This window comes from Hydra vulgaris, chromosome 07 (genome assembly GCF_038396675.1).
Source record: "Hydra vulgaris chromosome 07, alternate assembly HydraT2T_AEP".
In the NCBI taxonomy this organism is placed as follows: Eukaryota; Metazoa; Cnidaria; class Hydrozoa; order Anthoathecata; family Hydridae; genus Hydra; species Hydra vulgaris.
Genome location: NC_088926.1, coordinates 4,505,627 through 4,528,164, shown reverse-complemented (window position 1 = coordinate 4,528,164; position 22,538 = coordinate 4,505,627). Strand labels below are relative to the sequence as shown.

The window sequence follows — 22,538 nt, the reverse complement described above, 5'->3', positions numbered from 1 at the left end:
CTTCATCTTCAGCAAAGAATGGAAGAAAATCTTTTTCTCTGTGACGGTACCATCAAAATGAAGTACCAGGTGCCAGCATATTTCTTTCTTTTAATCGTGATCCGAGGAGTTCCGCTGCATATTTGGGAAGATTCAAATCTCTTGTCAAGTCGTTTAAATGTGACTGTGAAAAGAGCTGACAAGCGTCAGAATCTCCATGAAATTCAGGATCAGATTGGTGTACATCCTCTTCCTCTATATCACAGCCAGAATTTTCAATTTGTAGAGCTGGAACCGGGGGCTGCACCATTTTTGAATCGCCAAATATTGCAAGCGTAACTGATGACACGTTTGGATAGTTTATGTCCCTTTTATTTTTTGAATTGTATCCAGTTATGTCACAACAACAAAAGTAGCAATCTTTAACATGGTCGTTAGGCTCTCTCCATAGCACAGGCGAAACAATTTTAAAGCTATTTTTCTGTCCTTTTGACCACTTGCGAAGTTCTAATAAACAAGTCGTACAAATTTTATGAGGTGCCCAAGTTTTGTCTTGGTTACTTAAAACGAGTCCAAAATAACTTTTATAAATATTTTTTACAAAGTCTGTAATACTGTTTCGTTGTTTTATCAACATAAATTTCCCGCAAATATAACAGAAACAATTAGGAGAGTTTAAACAACTTCGCGATGCCATTTTAAAGTTTATGTTGCAAGATGCGCACTTCAACTGTTAAATTTCTAAATCAGTGCGGGTACTTATACAAAAATCCTTTGGTTTATCTTAATTACACCCTTTTCTAATAATATTCACTACAATTAGTTAATATTACCAAATCATTATGTAATAATGAGCTCATTACTAAATTAAGCCAAAAGACCCGTTTTCGACATGTTTAATGCGAATTACTAATACTTATTATGTAGTCATTAACAAATTACTAATTGGCGTTAATTTCTATGTTCCCTTACACTAATTATATGAAATAAAAATTGAGCTGAAGTAAATTAATTACGTTTTAGACATTTCAAAAGGTAGGCGCTCAAACATTTTAAAGCAAAATCTTAAATATTCCATATCAAAAAATCCTGACGTGATGGATTTTTTTAATTATTTTTCTCGTATTCAGCACATCAGAAACTATAAAAAACGTTACTCAGATTTTAACGAGGAAAACCATTGCAGGCCTGTGTAATCAGTCAGCGACTCAAAGAAGGTAAGGATGATGCGTTTATCATTACGTTCGAGAGATCTTTTTCGCGTTATCTTTATATTAAATACAAGCACTAAAAGAATAAATACTTTAGTTAAAGAAAAGTCTAAAATAAGCAAATAGATTTTGGCGAACAAAAAATTTCTTTTATTGTTGATCTTTTTATATTTTGTCATCATTTCATTTCCTTATTTTATCAACAATTTTTTGCGCATAATTTGTGATCAAAATTAATTTTATCAAACTTCAATTATTTTAGTTGAAATTGATTGAACAATTGGTTAGGGTCAGGGTTAGGGTCAGGGGTTAGGGGGTTAGAGTTAGGGTTAGGGTTTACATTTTTCACAATATTTTTACTTTGACTGTTTGAAACAGTTTTCAACCATTGAGCAATTTTTTTTTTACACCTTAATAGTACTGGTATATTACGATTTTTTTTCCGAAACCGTAGAAGCAAGTAGTTAATTTTTTTTTCTGAAACTGTAACAAAACATCACCAAAAATAAGTTTGTATTGAAACCGTACCGCTTAAGATTCAAAAAATTTGTTTTACCAAAACTGTACATAGTAACAACTTTTGTGGCACTCAGATGGATAAGAAACACGAAGTTTTTTTCTAAATTCAGAAAATGCCTCCCCCCATCCCTTGCGGGCGCCCATGTATATGTATATATATATATATATATATATATATATATATATATATATATATATATATATATATATATATATATATATATACATATATATATATATATATATATATATATATATATATATATATATATATATATATATATATATATGTATATATATATATATATATATATATGTATATATATATATATATATATATATATATATATATATATATATATATATATATATATATATATATATATATATATATATATATATATATATATATATAAGCGTTCTAACCACTTAGAACGCTTGCTTTATAAGCAGGAGATCCAGGTTCGAAACGAGCTCTGGACATATTTTCGCGTCACGGTAAGGAAGGAGGCGTGAACTTCCTGGTTAAATGCACTTCCGCGGTACTCTGTGACAAGACCGTTAGGACTTCTTGGGGCACCTAAAAAAAAATAATAATAATAAATAAATAAATATATATATATATATATATATATATATATATATATATATATATATATATATATATATATATATATATATATATATATATATATATATATATATATATATATATATATATATATATATATATATATATATATATATATATAAAACAACAAAATCTGATTAATCGTCTTTCAGTTTTAGATAATTTTTAGATAACAGATAGTTTTAGATAGTTTTAAATAACACTATTTTTATACAACACTTTAAATAACAGTTTTAGATAGTTTTAAATAACACTAAAAGTAACTTGAAAAATTGGGCCTCAATTGCTAAAAGAAGTATTAGTTTAAATCAGAGTTTCAAGTCATACGAGCAATTGTTACCTTAAATAAAAATATTGGAGAGTGAGGAAGTAATGTTATTGTTTTTAAAATGTCCCAAAAGAGAAAAGAAATAGATACTAAAATCTGTAAAGAGTGCGACTCCAAATTGATTAATGATCTATTGAGAGAAATAATTGTGAATAAAAATATAATCATAAGAGTTCATCATTTCAAACCCAGAAAAGCGATGCACTAGCAGTCCTGTTTAGTAGAATTAACCAACAACGCAAACAGAGTAGAATTTTTGAAAGCAGCTATAAAGTTTAAGATGTTGAATAATTTTCAAAAAGTATACGTTAATCAGGATCAAACTGAGTTCGAAAGAAAATAAAATGAAAGAACTAGTTATTTACAAAAACTGCAACTGAAAACTTGCTGCAGAAGGAACTATCAACTAGCCCTTTTGATATGATATTCGAGTAATTAGACTCTGCAAAATCTGCATTAAGTAAATTGACATGAAAATTCATCATTTGTAGTCATGAAAGCATCAGTTCTTTTAATTTGGCTAAAATTTATTCACATAATGACAATATTGAGTAAATATGGTGCTCGGTTTGTACAGTTTAAGAAAAAAATTTTCGTAGGTGTATCTATAGAGTAGAAGGTGATAGTGAGGGAAATAACAAGCAAATTATAGATTCAATCAATTACTCCTATAAGTTGTTAAAAAAAAATCAATATTCAGGTTTACATATATGTGGTGACTTGAAATACTCAAAATATAACGGGAAAAAACACATACTCAAAACATAACGGGAAAAAACACATAATCTTTTAGTGCAATACTGTGTTTACAAGTCCCTGTGTAATAGGGTTAATATATATACTAAGGAGGTAATACACTGTTATTCAGCGTGGTAGCCCTCTCATATATTTATAATATATATATATAAAAAAAAGCATGGAGTTTGACTATGAATGCTTAGAAGTGCCAAATCGACCAACAATTCCTAGTGCATCTGCTGAAGTTACCAAAAATATGCATAAATGGTGTGGCAAAATATTATATATCGTTTCTGACCTTTTAAAACGACTTAAAATTCTTGAAGATGAAAAGATAAATTTCTCATCAGCAACATCAAATAAACCAACATCAATATTCACATATGCACAAGCAACATCAATTCAGCAAAATCAATCAAAACAAAAAGAAACTGAAGTGGTAATGATGGCAAAAATTACAAACGAGTTTAATCATAAAAAAAGAATTGAAAACAACATCATTATAAGTGGGGTAGCTGATCATACTACTTTAGACAAACAAATTAATGAAGAAAATGATAAAAAAACCATCTAAACATTACTAAAAGTAATAAAACCAGATTTTTTAATAACAAATACAAAAAGAATAATTTGACTAACTAAAAATGCTAAAAGACCAGAAGGACCACCTAAGGTCATCTTAGTTGAATTGGTGAACAAAGAAACTCAAAATTTTTTAATTAAATATTCCAAAAAGTTAAATGGTAATATCAACTTCAAAAATATCTTTATTAACAAAGACAAAACTGCAAACGAGAGGTTGTTCGACAGTGAACTCAGAAAAGTTAGAAATACTAGAAACGCAGCACTTGCTCATGAAGTTGAGGGAACAAATGGGATGCAACGATACAATGTGCACAATGGAAAAAAATGTTATTGGGGTATACGATCAGGTGAACTCAAATGGACTTAAATTAAATCAGCATAATTTATATATAAAAATTAAAAGATCCTCTACATTAAACTTGGGTATTCAAAATGTTCAATCTGCTATAAAAAAATCTGCTTTCATTCATGATATAGTCCATAATCATTCTCTAGATATTTTTATACTCACTGAAACTTGGATAAAGTCAGACTACCCTACTGCAAATCAAGAAGATATGGCCCCAACAGGCTTTAAAACAATTTAGTACTGTAGATCAGATCATCGTGGCGGGGGCGTTGCAATAATATACCGGAACAACTTAAATATCAAACCGCTCTCGTTATTGTCTACCTGCCTGTCTTATGAACGTATATCTGCCAAGCTAAATCTTGCAAATAATATCTACAATATTATTGCTATTTACCGATCAAATCCAATCATTCCAACAAGTATTTTCTTTTTCGAATGATCTGATCTCCTAGAAAAACTTCAAACATTATCTGGAGAAGTACTTCTGTATGGTGACTTTAACTGCCCAGGTACTACTCCAACAACCTGCAATCCAAGACTTGCTGAGATTCTAGAGACCTACAACATGATATAAAGAGTTCAATCTCCAACTCGCATATCATCTACTACCGGTATAGCCAACTTACTTAATCTAGTAATAAATCGACATGATAACATTTCACTCAACAATATTCAAATAACTGATGAGGGTATTTCAGATCACTATATGATTCGGGTTGCACTTTATCATCAACTTTCAAATAGTAAAGCTGTTTGGTTTTCAAAACGAAACTTTAGAAAACTAAACTTGTCATGCTTTATAAAAGAATTGCAAGTAATACCATGTTGCTTATCACCTAAAAATAATGTGAATGATTATGCTGAACAAATAAGAGCAAATATAACAACTGTTCTCGATCATTTAGCACCCATTCGGAAATATTCAATGCGACCTGGTAAACATGATGATAAATGGCTATCTTCAGATGCCAAGAATAAAAAAATCAGACGTCGTAAACTGGAGCGTTGTGATAAAAAAACTGGAAACTGATCAGACGAAAAACTATACCGAATATATTAATTTCAATATATTAACTTCAATACTTTACAACCTGGTTTTAGATCGAATCACTCAACCGAAACAGCACTATTAAAGATATGCAATGACATCCTGCTAAACATTGATGATGCTTTGAACACTATTCTCCTATCTCTGGACAAATATTGAGCATTTGATACAACTGATCACAGCCTGCTGATTTCCCGTATTAAAGATGAATTTGGTGTCACAGATATTGCACTAGAATGGCTGACATCATACTTGCATTCTCGAAAATCTTTTGTTTCTATTGGATCAACAAAATCTAGACTAATAGCAAGTTCAACAGGAGTAATACAGGGTAGTGTATTAGGCCCATTTCTATTTTCCATGTTTGTTTCATCTATATATCGTATTATAAACTCGGTACCAATCATCATCAATATGCTGATGATACCCATCTTTATACTGTCATCAACGCAGGCATAGATAGCATTAATCAAATCAATGTGTGTGCTGATGCAGTAACAAAGTGGTTTCCAGAAAATGGACTTCTGCTCAACCCAAACAAAACAGAAGCTGTTTTATTTGGATCTAGAAAACAAAATTAGCAAGCATAAAAATGGTTCAAAAATTATTTTTTCTGGAGCAACACTAACTACGATAAATTCATTAAAAATCCTTGGTGTCACCCTAAATTCATCGCTCTCTATGGACAAGCACAAAAACAACACTACTAAATCCTGCAATTACCATATTCGTGTACTTCGCCACATTCGTCCATGTCTGACTAAAGAAGTTGCAATTACAATTGCATGTGGCATTGTTAACTCTCAGCTTGACTATTGTAACAGTCTTTTATCTGGTACTTATCAAAAAAATATTAAATAACTGCAACGAATTCAAAAAAGCTTATCTCGAATCGTTTTCCATTCTCCTATTCATTTAAATTCACTCTTCGTTGGTTACCAATAAATCAACGAATAATCTGTAAGATATCAGTTATCACATATAAAATTTTATTATCTAAATCTCCTGCATATTTATTTGAACTCCTAGAAGTCCAAACTTCAAAACAAAATACTAGATCATTAGACAGTTGTCAACTTACACGTCGTCAACAAAAAACTTCTCTGGGCTCAAATTCTTTTTGTATGACTGCTCCTCGAATTCGGAATGGTTTATCTATCAACACGCGAAACTCAACCTCTTTAGAAACATTAAAAAAAAGACTAAAATATGATTTTTTTATAAACGCTTTTTCAAACTCATAGCCAACTTGTTTTAGCGTTTCTGAATTACTTCATCACTATTGTGATTGTTGTAAATAATGGCACTTTAATCTCTAATTATTATTATTATTATTATAATTAACTCAAAATATAATTCAATCAACATTTCAAATAAATAACAAGAAAACAACAAACGTATTAGACTTAATGATATTAGAGTCTTAGGCTGGAGTTTTTCAAATAGAATATTATTAAATATATTAAAATTTTTTTGAATATTTCTTGAATTTTTTGATATTTTTTTTTGATTTGTTTTTTCTTTTAAAGAATAGAATTTTAAAGAATAATTTTAATATGCATTTGAATATATATATATATATATATATATATATATATATATATATATATATATATATATATATATATATATATAAATATATACAGACCCGTAGCAACCTGGGGGGGGGGGACGGAAGCAGCAGGGTCATTTGCTCCCTCCTCCCCCATAATTTTTCGAATAAATTATTTTGATGTTAGTTTTTAAAAAAAAGCAAATAATTACAAATTAAGAAATAAAAGAAAAAACAGGATAGAAAAGACCTAACTTATTATCCGCATTTTCGTTGGAAGTTCTTTTGACAAAATTTTTTGACCTACTACTAACTGTATTTTGACTACCAAGTAGTATTCCCACCCCCCTCACCCTAATATAGTTTTTGTTCCTACGGTCCTGTAATATATATATATATATATATATATATATATATATATATATATATATATATATATATATATATATATATATATATTTATATATATATATATTATAATTAGTGTATGCATTTGATTATAATGCATGCACTGTTACGAGCATATATGTATGTTAAATACATGCGTATCTGTATAACATTTATGGGTTTAATTATCTCGTGTGTGTGTGTGTGTGTGTGTGTGTGTGTGTGTGTGTGTGTGTGTGTGTGTGTGTGTGTGTGTGTGTGTGTGTATATATATATGTATATATATGTGTATATATATAAAAAGGGGCATGAAGTTCAATAAAATTATAACGTGCGAATTTTAAATCGGACTATTGAGTCCCAATATTCGACATCATTTTATACAGTGCCATATATTTTAACAAGTTTTCCACTAGGTATTACAAAAAAAAAAAGAAAAATGGGAGTACCCTTGTTACGTTTTTAAAGTTAAATAGAGTATGACGGTATCATAATCTATGTAATTTTTACAGTTACATTCAGTATGATAATATAGTTACATGTAGTGTGATAGTATCAAGACAGATATTTAAAGCCAAGTTAACTAAAATATTATTAACTAAAAAAAATAACTAAAACTCAATAAATTTTGACAAATAACGTTAATAAACATGTTATATCTTGAAATAATAGTTTTTTGGGTCAAACAGTTAATTGCTAATAAAAACATTTTTCATTTTACATTAAATATTTTGCAAGTTGAATGTGTATAATACGCGCATACACGTTCAAGCGCACGTTACGTTTTTAGGAATTTGTCTAGTATTTGACACATTTGGGTTTGGTAAATTTTAGTTTTGAGGTCAATATATTTTTTTAAAAGCAGTTGGTACATTACAAGGATTCAATAAAGATTTGAGCGCCGGCTCAAAATCAAACGTGATTTATTTGTTGTACCTAAACACCTAAACTTGCGGAAATCCAAATAAGTTAATTTTAAATAGCAAATCGCTTTTTTATTGGTAAGACGTTTACTACCTAACACACAAAAAACATTTATGCCCAAGACTTGAGTCTTTAAACTATTGATTCTTTCTAAGATTAACTTATAATTTGAAATGCATGTGATCTGCCGAATTCTACGAGTAAAATGAGCTGGCTAAGAAAAGAAAAAAAAGAAAGGTAGACCACAGGCCATCTAACTGTATCGTTCAGTTTCGTAATGCAGTCGTGAGTTCTTACCGTTTAACAAGTTATTAGGCTTTTTGTGGTATAATAAATTAATGGTTTAAATTTAATGGTATAATAAATTTAATAATTTAATTAAAAATAGTATAATAATTTATGGTATAATAAATTAATGGTTTAAATTTTTCAGCCTGTAAATGCGCAGTTTTTAAGATAAAGCTGTTTTAAATTTAAAATTTTTAATTTTATTGTGTGTTTCGATTCCTTTACGCCATTTTAATTTCAAGTCGATTTAATGTTTGTGTATTTTACAGAAGACAATAAAAAAAGACATTTTATGAAAATTATATTCCATAAAATAAACATCAACAATGTTTTTGAATTCCATAAGCAAAATGTCCGCAAAAGTGCCACACTTTGTACAGTCTTATTAATTTAAGTGGAATCACTGGCGTATGGAATTAGTTTAAATAAAAAAAGAACGAATGCAAGTCTATGTATAAAAAGAGCTAAATTGCAAGTAGAATGGAAAGTGTTGCAGAAAATTCTCTTAATTTCGTTGGAAAGATTATTTCATTATCATTAACATCAAATACACAGTTACCACGGCTGTTTTAATGTGGACATACGGCTTCTTGTTATTTTTTTCAAATTATTAGCTTAAGGGGTGTTACTAAAACTTGTATAACTTTTGAAATATTACAGAAAATTTTGTTCTGTAAAAAGAATTTAAACACCAACAAAATGTTTTATTCTTTAACATTTAATAATGTGTCAAAACTTTTTGTAATTTTTAAATAAGTACGCAGAAATAACAAACTTAACTGATTTTGAAAAATTTAATGTTACTATTTAGCAAAAATAATCATAAAATATATATTTCTGTTGTTTAATATGTAATATGATCATTCTTAGAACATTTTCAAAGCAAAAAACTTTACTTAAATTTAATTTACTTGTAAATCATAAAACTAAATATATAAATGCTTTAAAAAGCAAGTTTTTGTAATAAAATTAACCGAGTAACTTAATAATATGTTAAAACAGACATTAATTTATATGTTTTCCAAATTTCAAGTATCAAGAATGTCGCTATATTATCAAAATATAGTTGGCCAAAGACAGATTTTCAGTAAAAATCGCTAAAAACAAAAAAGTGATTTCAAGTCATTAACAATATTTTAATAATAATATTCTTTATTTCATTTAATGTAAACATTTATTTAACAAGGTTTATCTTTTATAATTTTTTAATTTGAAATAAAAAGCGTTTATAAAAAAAAATATGCCATGGTTTTTAAGTTGGTGCATTTTTATACTTTTTTTGCAAAAATTGTTTTTTTTTTTTGCTAAACTCGTGACGTAATGCCCAATTTTACAATGCGTGAGTAATCCAAGTTATAGTAAACAGGATTCAGCCACGTTCTTTCAAAAAGTTAATTGTTTGGTTGTGCATCCATTATCATCATTTTTGCGTCACGGTAATGAAGGAGGCGTGAACTTCCTGGTTAAATGCACTTCCGCGGTGTTCTGTGACAAGACCGTTAGGACGTCTTGGGGCACCTAAAATAAAAATTAAAAAAAAAAAAAAAAAAAATCATTCATTATTACTTTTGCATACCTGTTTCTGTCCTTGCACAAGTTTAACGTTTCTCAATATTTTTTTTTTTCTTCTACTAAGATTAGTCTTTTCTTTGCTTTAATTTTTAATGGTGTACCTCTCGCTGTTTTTGATCTAGCAGACTTTGAGAATCCATCACTTACAATATATTGATTTTTGGTGTTAACTATTTTATAATAAAATTCTCTCCAATATTTAGTTAAGTTATCATTTTGCAATTTTTTCACGTAAAAAATACTATTATTAAAGTATTAAGGAAAGATGTTTTGTATTAAATTGCTGTTGTCGTGTAAAATAATTGACTTTATCAATTTATTTTCCATTTAAACAATAAACTAATAGCCTACAACCTGCTTCTTTTTAAAAAGTGTTTTGAACTATATGTAAATATTAAAATTAAAAAATATTAGTTAAAAATAATGAGTTTGGTGTATTTTAATAAAAATTCTTCTTCAAATAATTCTTCGTAGTAATCATCAACTCCAACATCATAAACATTGTTGTTTTCAGGAGAAGCAGTATTCTCACACTTAAAGCAGTTACATAGTTCTGAACATTAGTGCTCAGTGATGGATTTAGGAATTTTGCCGCCCGGGGTAAATAGGGAAATTGGCTTGCCTAGTTGAATTAAGGAAAGTAATTTCTTTACATTGTAAGCACTTTTGAATTTGGTCAATTAAAGGAAGCAATTTCAGACTAGAAGTAAAAAAGAGCGACAAATTCAAATCTTCAAATGGAAGAAAGAATAAGTCCAGCATCACCTCGTGAGTCAAGCGTTTTTCCAGAAGAATCACGTAACATTTCCAAAGCTGCCAACACCTCCTTAAGTTGAGTTGATATGGAGATAACTGCAGCTGCTTTTGAACTCCATTTTGTATCTGAATGGCTTTTTACTGTTATTTTTACATATTCCTTCAAAACTCCCCAAATCTATGAGTTGATGATGAGAAAAAAACAAATAATTTTTCCAATGCGCCAAAAAAAGTAACAGCTTGACTACTTACATGTGCAGCGTGGACCCCAACAAAATTTAAAGAGTGATTGTTGCAAGGGATAAATATTGCTAATGAATTCAAGTCTAATAATTGTTTTTGAACTCCAGAATAAGCTCCTGCCATAGTTGCTTGATATTCATAGGATTGGCCCCTGCAATCTTGAAAATTCAATCCATCTAAATTAAGCTTTATGTTATTTTCGTTGTAATAGCTTCAGCCGATTTACCATGAATTTGAATGAAGTCTAAAAAAACTACTTACACTGTGACTTTGCCTCTTTCAATATCAACATATCTAATAATTTGAGACATTTTTTCAACATGTGATGAATCAGGAGTTGTATCAAAAATGATGCCGTAATACTTTGCATTTTTTACATTAAGTATTATAGATTTACGTACTTTTGAACCAAACAGATTAATTAGTTCATTTTGAATTCCATGAGAGAAATATGATAAAGAACCAGATTTTAAGCTGACTTATTCTAAATGTTCTTTCATGAATGGGTCAAATTTGGCTAGAAACTTCATAATAGCAAGGAAATTTCCAGAGTTTTCATCTGGTTGTAGAGACTCATTATGACCTTTAAATGCTAAATTTTGCTGGGCAAGCATTTGAATTGCTGAAGTAACGCGCTCTAAAACTTGCTTCCATTGCTGAGCAGCTCTAGTGACTTGAATCTGAAGCTGGTCATCAGTTAGCCCACCATTTTTGAAGCCTCTTTCCAGTTCTTTCCACTTTAAAAATGCCGAACGATGAGCGGAGCTTCCCTCATGACTTGGAATTCGTGGATTAAGCTTCTTCCAGTGTGAAAATCCGTTTTCAAGATCAAAACTGCTTCTTGCAGATGAATTAGATTTTCAATTAAATTGGCAGTAGCAGAAACAAAACAAGGCATTTTTTGTAGGAGAATAACATAACCATGTTCGTAAGACTTTTTGTCCGTTGTGAAGTGTACGTGTAAACCATTTCTTAGACAATGTTCTCTTTTTTTCTTCATCAGTTGGGAAAGGGAAGTTTTGATTTTGGAATGACTCTGTTCCAATTTGTACCATTGTATCTCGAAAAGATGAGTAAATTGTCATTGGCCACATTCCAATATCATGATGAGACTTGATTTTTCTTAATTCTTTGACTTGATCATAATTATCTTTTTCTATATCTGCATGCAACTCTTGCAAAATTCCATTATGACTCATTTCTATTTCTTGTTCTACTTCTGAAATAATTTCTGTAGAAACTGTGTTACTTGAAGCAGAGATGTCAGTCAATACAGCAAAGGTTGATGCAGTACTTGTAGAAGAAATTGGGTTTGAAGGAGGAACATTGGTATTTTTTGAAGCAACTACAAAATAAACAAATTATTATTTTTTTATTAGTAATAACAAGTTTATTTTCACATTAGTCTTTTTTACCTTCTAACAAATATTGTTTTTTCGCAAATATTTCCATGAAAGATTTGAAAGGTTTAGATTCATTCTTTTTTTTTTTTTCCACAAATAGGACTTTGTTGGAAAATTTTTGGTAACATTTTAAATAATAAAATGGAGAGTAAATGTTTCCTATATGTCTAGCTGTAGCATAAAGATCTTTGAATAAAACATTTTTCCAACAAAATTGAGAGATTTCTCTGCCACAGTTTCCCTTCCTCTGCAAGAGAAAGCCATTTTGTCCTTTTTATGCAGAAATTTTAATAGGTTTTTTTTGAGAACTTATTCAACACACCAATGATTCCACTTACATGAACAATATAGATTAGTTTGTTGCACTCGGCTGACATTTAGTTTATGAATAATAAAATTTTTTATTGATTTTGTATATTGTTGTGTAATTTGTTGAATATAATTTTTAAGTTTTTTTTAGAGTTTATGGTTCTTTTTCTAGAGTTAATCTTCTGCAAAATAAATAAACATTAAAATGAAAAGAATAAATGTGGGGTCGAGGAATCGAAACATGCATGTTAAGAATGAAAATTGTAAATTGAAAGGAGATATATCTTTAAAACTGCGCATTTACAAGCTGAAGAAATTTAACCATAGATGTATTACACTTTAAAACGCATAAAAGTTTGAAAAATGGTTAGAACTCATTACCGCACTTCGAACCTAAAAGATACAATTAGATGGCCAATGTAATGCCTGTAAAATTTAATACTAACAGTTTAATATTTTTTACGGCTTTTATTGAAAAGAAATACTGTATCAGTAATGTTTTAGCTATACTTTAGGAAGCCATAAAATGTCCTTTTTTTTTAGAAGCCATTAAAATGATTATTTTTTTTAGAAGCCATAAAAGGCCCTTTTTTAAGTTTGTTTTATGTAGGTATAGTGTTTCTATAGAAAAAGAGAATGTTTAATCAAGATATAAACTCAGTTTTGAATATTTTGTGCTATCTTGAATATCTTAAATATTTTGTGCTATCTTGTGAAATGGCGGGATAAGAGTAACTTGGAATATGGGCGGTACATAACATAGCTACATAATTTGTTTATTATTATTCATAACTAATATATTGTTTTGAATAATCAAAAGACTTTTTTAAGATGATATAATAATGGTGAGTGCGACATCGAAGTCTGGCAGAAGCAAAAGATGCATGATTACTTCGCTAAGCTGTTGAGCAAAGATATAATGAACAAAATGCAACTGACCATATACTTAATTTAGATTAATTAGTGAAGAAGAATTCGTTCAATGGTTTATAAATCTAGCGCTAACCCTGACTAGCGCTAGAAAGTGTACTGAACTTCGTAAAGTGTAATTATACAATTGGTTGTGAAACTAAAAGCTGCTCGTACACAAAATTGACTTTAATGTGTTCAGATCTATGTAACTGAACAAAGTGAAAGAACACTGATTCTGCTGCTGACGGCGATATTTACGACGATTGTGTTGATGATTGTGACAAATATGAAGAAACGCTTATTAGAAGTACTTGCTATAAATCAATTTCTTTTAAGTAATAGTTTTTCGATTTAACATTTAGAAATAAATAAAACGCTTTTTTAAAGAGAATCAGATTGTAAAAAGTTGTTTTACTATCTAAATCGATTATAAATCAATAAAGTCGATATCTTTTAAACGATAACAACACGCTAATGTGAAACCTTCGTTAATGTTTGAAATTTTTTTTTTTTTGTCTTCAAACCGTTAGAAATTAAAAGTCTAATTACATTATAAAGAAAAAAAATTTTTTTTTTTTAGTAAATACAAAAAATCAAAAAAAAAATCGATAGATCGTTTAAATGGTTATTCGAAACTCGATAAATCAAGAACTGCAGGGTTTTGAATTCATAAATTTTTATTTTAGAATCTTTACAACCTATAACGCTCATTTACATTGAAATTTTTTAGATCTCACGACTGCACCACGAAAGTTAACTTTAAAGCATCTTTTTATACTATGGCCCGTGGTCTAAGGTATTCAAAATGAAAATTCAACTGACTGAAATGTGTTTACCGGGCTATGTTCATCAAAAAACCGACTAAAACTTGAAAATCTTTTTAAATCATTAGGTATTTTATTTATAAGAATTCAACTGACTTAGCCGAATGATCCTTCCCCGCCTTATGCACCCCGTGCATAACTTTCAAAGTTTATTTATTACTTGTATTATTATTTTATTTTTTATATTGTTAAATTTATTTTTATATTATCAAATATATTTTTTATCATATTATTATTTTCAATAGATTTAAAAAATACGAAAAGTTTATTTAAAAAGTTCTTTTACTTATAGTTTTTTTGCTAATTTTTTTTATTTTCTTGTCGTGCTTACTTAACCTGAAATGATCATGTAAATCATTTATCAATAAAAAAATTAAAATTTATTTTTCAAAAACAATGACCATATAAAGTTTTATCTCTCCCCTCCCCCCTCCTCAATTTGAGGGGACTGTAAACATTGCAGGGTCATGAAAACTGAACACTTAGAGATTATTGCATGAAACTTGAAATTAGTTGATAAATATAAGTTTAGATAAAAATAGTAAAGAAAATATTTTATAAACTCATTGCTCCCAGGTTAAGGGTTGGGTGGGCCCTAAAATTAGGGTTTTTTTGTTCCCAAGTTCCAACCACCCCAATTCTTTGCAAAACATTCTTTTCTGATAAGCATAAACTTAAAAAAGTTTATGCTTATCAGAATATATATATATATATATATATATATATATATATATATATATATATATATATATATATATATATAAAATCTGTATCAACTGACCAAAAGTAGGCATTGTGCACCCCTAATATATATATATATATATATATATATATATATATATATATATATATATATATATATATATATATATATATATAAATTAAGGGTGCACAATGCCTACTTTTGGTCGGTTGATACAGATTGATACTGGGCAATACCAATGCATCGACATTGGTCATTAATTTAAATTTGTAGTCTAATTTTTAATAATAGGTAAATTATGATTTTTTTTCAAATTTAATGTAAACAGTCTATTTTATTGCTTGCTTATTTGCTAAAATTTGCTTAAAGCTTTGCTAATTGTTGATTTATTTTTTATTAAATTTTATTTCTAAGTTTAATTCCTAGAGTATAATTAGAAATATATAAATATATATACATATATAAATATATATACATATATATATATATATATACATACATAAATATATATATATATATATATATATATATATATATATATATATATATATATATATATATATATATATATATACATATATATATATATATATATATATATATATATATATATATATATATATATATATATATATTTATATATGCATTTTCTTTTATGGAATAGTTATATTTTTGTATACAAAATAGAAGCATAAAAATAAAAAACTGATTTTTGAAAACAATTAACATTGTTCGATGATTACCAAGACTGATGCCGATGCAGCTGCAAAATGGTTGATGCATTGGCAGGCTGATGCCAATGCATCAGTGCACCCCTAATATATATATATATATATATATATATATATATATATATATATATATATATATATATATATATATATATATATATATATATATATATATATATATATATATATATATATATATATAAATATGTATACACAACATGACCAGCAATCCTTGAAAACCTGGAAAAGTCCTGGAATTAGATAGGTCCTGGAAAAACTTTGGACCCACTGAATGAACTAATTATTTTTTGTGCATGTGACCTATTAAGGTTACATCCAGTTGGTACACAATATTGATGTAAGTACATTTATGCAAGAAGTAGCATATCTTCGTGCCAAAGTAAGGCAATTCGTTTAAAAAACAATCTAATGAACACAAAGTGCCAAAGTAAGGCAAAGTGCCAAAAGTAAGCAATTCGTGCCAAAGTAAGGCAATTCGTTTGAAAAACAATCTAATGAACACAAGAACCGTACTTGACCATTTAGTTGCTGTTGAAAATTAAACAAGCAGAGTATAACCCATGTCTAGTCACAATAGGCGATTACTATGAGGCTGTCCTACAACATGACAACTTGATGTTCTTGTGTTATTACAAGAACATTAGCTATGGAATCGGATTGACTGCAGTTAACATATCAAATGTATTGATTGGAAGGGCTTAGGGCTTATGGAGGTGATGCTGTACTGTGAAATGTATTCATGCCTGTTGACTACAACAATGAGGAGAGCCTTAACATCTATATGGATGTATGCTCAAAATTAAATGCTATTATAGTAGAAGCAGAGGCAGTTTACATTATTATCGCAGGTGATTTTAGTTGCTATGAAGGGTCAAGATTGTATGATAAATTCTTTAACCTTGCTGCCAAAAATAATTTGGCAAACTCTGATACGAACAGGCTAAATAATGCTTTTGCATATGTTAGTAATGATGGTAAGAATATTTCATATTTAGTTTACATCCTATTTAACCAATCTGTTGATAAGTTAATAGCAAATGTTTCAATATAACCAGATGTTATTTTATCTGACCATAGACCATTAGTATTTTTAATTTATTGCTCAGTAAATATTAAACCTGCTGCAATGGATAGTGATTTTATGCTGTAATTATCACCTAGAATGCCAAATTGGCAAGCTTGTTACTATTTCATTTTAATTTAATATAAACAAAGGATAGATTATTTACTTCAAAGAGTAAAATTACTATTCAGTATTTTTATTAGTTCTATATCACATGAATCTATTGCTTCTGAAATTATATATATAAATCTTTGAATATATATATATCTTTTTTTTTCAAATTATATTTTTTTGTTCTACTTTTTTTTTATTATTTTATTTTTAGATATAAAAATATTTTTTATATTCAATAATGGTAATAAATTATGGCATAAAGTAAAAAGCAAATTTGAGGAAAAATCTCTTGTAGAAGGGAATCCTTTTTTACAAGAAAATCTTATTTTAGAATCCTTTTTGGTGTATATTTTAACATGTCAAATTCAAAAAAAGAATCACAAGCATTTGAAATTGAGTCATTGAGCTGTAAAGTTGAACGAATTGATCAAAGTTCTCCAGAATTATGGCCAGAACAAATGCCTGGTGTTACTTCGTTCTCAGCATTGCTTAAAGCTTCTCAAACTAAAAGTACTATACTTGTAAGTCTAAATTGAAATACCATACTCGTTTAACTTATTACTTATTTATTAAAAGTAATTTAATAAAGTAAAAAAAAGAAATAAAAATTAGTCATTAACTTTATAAAATATTCTAAGGAAAGCATGAATAAAAAGATTTTCAAAAACGTTATATAAATAGTTAAAGTTAATTACAAATTGAAACATATTACATCATTTTATATAATGAATACAAAACATCTTTTTCAAAAAAACAAAAATAGTATAAAAATTATACTTTGTTTAATATCTAAAAACTTTATTTTGTTTTTTTAAAGTTTTTTATAACTTAAATAAAAAATTAATTTCAAGGATATTGATGGTAAGCAGGATGAATTAACTGAAGCTGATTTAGAAAAAATTGATGAACTAAGTAGTTTATCTGTTCCACAAATCATGGAGCGGTTTCTTGAACTAAAGAATCAGGCTTATCAACTTGGTATTGAAGAAGCCAAAGAAATGACTCGTGGTAAATACTTGAATATTCTTGGAAAATAAATATGCTGAATAAACTTTAAAAGACATGGGACTTATTTTATTTATAAATATTTTTATAAATAAAATTAATGGACCAAAATTTAATATTCAATTTTTTTTTATTTATTCTAAAATTTATAGTTTATTCTTAATTTTTTTTTGTAAATTATTTTTCATCATTTGTTTTTTAATATATTTAAGTAAAATTAAGTAATTATTTTTAAAATTTTTGAAATTATTTTATGTTGCAAAAATAAATTTTTCTTTATATAGCTGAATAATTAAAAATGTTTTTGTTTGTCTCAACAATAAAAAATACTTTCAAAGTTGTTCATCGACATTCTAATTCAATGAAGTTTTTTTCTGTAAAAACTGTAGAACACAATTTTTTAAACAGTGTTTTTATAATTCAAAAAAAAGAACTGCATTGTCGATCTTCAGCAAATGGAAATTTTAAAGGAAACTTTATGTATAATATAAATACCAGATGCATATCAGACTTGAACACTAAATGGGATGTTTTATATACATTTCCACATATAAAAATTTTAGGAATAATATCTCGATTTAAAATGTACCAGCTAGCCATTATGGCTGCTGTCGGTTACCCTTTGTATTCTATGCATTTGGAAGGTCACATATCTGATGTTACATTAGTATATGCTGCTGCAAGCTCTTTAGGTACAGCGTTATTATTTATCATCTATAGTTATTTTGCTACTAAAGTTGTTGGACAACTTGCAGTTAATCAACATGACGATGTTATTAGAATCTCTCATTTATCATTTTATGGAAGGCGAATAGAGGAATATATTGAAATAGAAAAAGTTATTCCAACAAGTGATTTTATGGAAAATAATGATTTTGAAAATGTTTTTCAAAAGTTTCATATTGATAAAGGAAATAAAAAGACCTGTAAGTATGTATACTCGTTAAGATATGGAAAGTTATTTGATCGTGAACGTTTTAATAGATTATTAGGAATTCCATCATTGTGAAACTTTAAACAAAGTTGTTTTGTTTTTTTAATAGTTTACACAATTAATTTAGAAAAATTTTGGAGTTTTTATTTTATTTTACCTTGTTAAGGGTGAGACTTTTCATGCTGCTAATTCAGGTCTGTTTAAAATGTTACTAATGATATATTGAAATAAAGTTAGGTGAAGGGCAAATACGGAATTACTTAATTTCGACGTAAAAAATTCTGAAGTTGTTTTATAAATATATTTCCTGTAAAAAATTATTAAACATTACAATATTTTTAAGAACTATATAATAATAATTTATTATTATGTAAACCTTTTGCTGTAAAATAATTTAAAAGAATCTACATTATTAAATGAAAAGATTTTTTTACACTATACATTGCTGTATATTTATATATATATATATATATATATATATATATATATATATATATATATATATATATATATATATATATATATATATATATATATATATATATATATATATATATATATATATATATATATATATATATATATATGTAAATTATGTTAGTGTATTTTACAAATAGAGTGCTCAATGTTCTTAAAGAACAGAGCAATAATTAATTAGTAAAAAACACTTATCTAACTTTTATCTTCGCCTTGGAGTTTCACCATTGCTGGATCATCAGGAAGAGTTCTCTTCCTGATGATCCAGCAATGGTGAAACTCCAAGTCGAAGATAAAAGTTAGATAAGTGTTTTTTACTAATTAATTATATATATATATATATATATATATATATATATATATATATATATATATATATATATATATATATATATATATATATATATATAAACTTTTTTTTTTTGTTAATATTAGAAACTCTCAAATGTTCAAGGGTCTTCATTAACTTCTATTAACAATTATTAAAAAAAGTTTAATACCATTTTGTTATGCAAAACATATTAGTGCTATTCATTTGGAGTGTCAACAAATATTTTCATTTATGTTGTTTTAATAATCACCCTATTGCAAATGAGTATATGGGTCATTCTCCTGAAAAGTAACATTTTGAATAGTTAATTTTATAAAAATTAAATATTAAATTTTTTAAACCAAATTTTTTGTGGTTATAGCTTTGAGTATATTTAATCATTTGAAAGTAACCACACAACTCGTTAAATGTCAGTTTACTAAAAAAAAATTAAAAACTTATAGCGTAATCCACAGACATGACAACTTTACCACAGATGTGACGTTAAGAGTAATATCACTTATGCTGTAACAGCTATAAGTAATGTTAAAGTAATAGACAAGCTGTCCTCCTCACTATCGCCGTAAACACTGTGATAACTTAGTCTTGTCTTTTTCTTTTTACATTTACTTGGGCCTTGGTTTTCTTGTGCCAAACCTTAGGATATTGTTCCTTCAGCAAGTGCTTACTTCCTTTTCAACAATCGTTGACCTGGTAAAGTATGTTAAGGAATTTCTTAAAACAGAAGCAAATAAAATTATTTATAAAAAAAAATTACAAAATTAAATAACAGTTAAATAAGGTTTTTGATGCACAACTTATTTCAATATTTTATGAAAATACAATACCTAAAACATTTAAGCAATGCAAAAGTTTGCAATATTCAATATGAGCCAATTTAAATTTATACATTAAAAGGATACGAAGATAAAGATCTGTCAAAGATTCAGTAGGGATTAGTACTTCTCCAATACTATAGTGATTGCATTTTGTACCATTGTCACATTCAGTGCATGTCAGCCTTCTCATATACAAGGGGACTTTACAAGTTCATGAGGTGTTTTGGAACTCCAAAACACCTCATGAACTTGTAAAGTCCCCTTGAAAGTTGTTAGGTTTTTGGGTAAACATTTCTCATAGAGATTGAAATTTGTTTTTTTAATAGTATAGATGGTTATACTTGGAGACTTTTCTTTTATTTCTTCAACCAAACAATTAATATCAGGAATATCTTTCCCTTGGCCTATTATTCTGCCTTGTATTATTATTCTGCCGTTCTTTTGATACATCCCCCTATTCCATCAGGAGTACCTTTTCCATGCCTCTTTTCTGTGAAATGCCATCTCATTATTTTAACTCCGAACTCTTTTCGAAAAAAAGTACCTAGCAAATAGAACATGGACTTGTTTCGGTACTGTTGAGAAGTACTATTGCTAAGAAAATGAACTGTTTCAATGATAGGCAGCTTTTCTTTCAAGTCATTAATAACAGGCTTTAAATGTGCACAGATCCCAACAAAGTCGTGTTGCCTGTTATCTGAAAATGTAAAGTAAGATTTGGCCTTTGTTTTGTTTTCAGAAATACTGTAATAGTATGCCACAACTGTATAGATTGACACTTGGTTTCTTGATCCACTAAAATGGAGCGATTGAATTTCTTTTGAGTATTTGCAATTGTAATTTTCTGAAAAATCACAATGAATGAAAATATCCCTAGGCCCCAAGTTATTTTTTATTTCTGATGTAGCTTTGTACTGGTGTTTTACATTGCATACATGCCTCATAAACTTTTCCAACATGTTATTAATAAAATGTAAAAACAGCTGTTTTTTAGTTAATGTTAACTCTTCTTTTACAGTTTTAAAACATGTCTTCATTTTACCTTTTAACAAAGCTTCAACTATTTTTTTAGACCATTGGGGAAAAGTTGCTTATTCATTCTCAAATTCTTTACCAACTATTTTTTTGTTTAAACAGCATAGTGGAGTATTTTCTTTTATAGGCACAATTCTCTCAGCTTGCCATCACATGTTATACTTTTTAGCAAGTCAGTGGGATATTTATATGCCAACATCTTTAAAGTATACAACTTTTCAAGAACCAAAGCAAAATTCTCATGGTCAATACAAAGACAAGTATCTCGTTTACGGAAGTCTGGTTGAACTACCGAAAAGGGTCTCAATTTACAAAATGTGCTATAAGATGTTGAATTGAACTCGTTTGTTTGTTTAAAGTCATTATACAAATTTAACATTGTATCATTCAATAGTCTTTTCTGTTTTTTCAGTTTTTTTCTTGTTATTGTTTCTTTTTTCCCAGCAGAAAGCCTACTAGAACTATCTTTTTCTAAAAAGTTTTTTACTTCCATCTTAAGTTTTCATTGTTTCAGTATATTTGAGAGTTGATGTGTATGGTATGGATTGCGTGGTAAGATATATCTCGAAGTAAGATTGTTAAGGCTTCTTTGAAGTCTGTACTTCTTTATTATCTTTTTGCTTAATACCCTGGCAAAAACCTTTTTTTTATTAATACATCTCTCAGTAGAAAAATTTGATTGTATTTGTGTCTTTAACACTTCGCTAAAAAGCAAGCTTTTCTTTACTTCCTTTGAGCATTTTGT

The 22,538-nt window shown here is 27.8% G+C and overlaps 3 protein-coding genes across 3 annotated transcripts; 2 read left to right on the top strand and 1 right to left on the bottom strand.

Moving 5' to 3' along the window:
• Positions 1-11,592: 11,592 nt before the first annotated feature.
• LOC136082520 (zinc finger MYM-type protein 5-like) lies at positions 11,593-12,565 on the bottom strand. Its single transcript, XM_065801926.1, has 3 exons — positions 12,529-12,565; positions 12,005-12,458; positions 11,593-11,953 (listed from the first exon to the last, which is right to left on the bottom strand). The coding sequence occupies exons 1-3, from the start codon at positions 12,563-12,565 to the stop codon at positions 11,593-11,595; spliced, it is 852 nt and encodes a 283-aa protein (XP_065657998.1).
• Positions 12,566-17,402: 4,837 nt separating this feature from the next.
• On the top strand, positions 17,403-18,419 carry LOC100214288 (protein lin-52 homolog). The gene is made up of 2 exons (XM_065800852.1): positions 17,403-17,714; positions 18,045-18,419. Exons 1-2 carry the CDS (start codon positions 17,550-17,552, stop codon positions 18,228-18,230), a joined length of 351 nt encoding a protein of 116 aa, XP_065656924.1. The 5' UTR covers positions 17,403-17,549; the 3' UTR covers positions 18,231-18,419.
• Positions 18,418-19,320, top strand: LOC105848654 (transmembrane protein 186). Its single transcript, XM_065800851.1, has one exon. It carries the CDS (start codon positions 18,497-18,499, stop codon positions 19,205-19,207), a length of 711 nt encoding a protein of 236 aa, XP_065656923.1. The 5' UTR covers positions 18,418-18,496; the 3' UTR covers positions 19,208-19,320.
• Positions 19,321-22,538: the final 3,218 nt, after the last annotated feature.

Coding starts and splice junctions, on each gene's coding strand:
- LOC136082520 (XM_065801926.1), bottom strand. CDS start 12,565: ATGGAAATATTTGCGAAAAAACAATATTTGTTAGAAG. Junction 12,459..12,528: donor AAAACAATATTTGTTAGAAG/GTAAAAAAGACT, acceptor TTTATTTTGTAG/TTGCTTCAAAAAATACCAAT. Junction 11,954..12,004: donor TCTCCTACAAAAAATGCCTT/GTTTTGTTTCTG, acceptor TTCATCTGCAAG/AAGCAGTTTTGATCTTGAAA.
- LOC100214288 (XM_065800852.1), top strand. CDS start 17,550: ATGTCAAATTCAAAAAAAGAATCACAAGCATTTGAAATTGAGTCATTG. Junction 17,715..18,044: donor AAACTAAAAGTACTATACTT/GTAAGTCTAAAT, acceptor ATTAATTTCAAG/GATATTGATGGTAAGCAGGA.
- LOC105848654 (XM_065800851.1), top strand. CDS start 18,497: ATGTTTTTGTTTGTCTCAACAATAAAAAATACTTTCAAAGTTGTTCAT.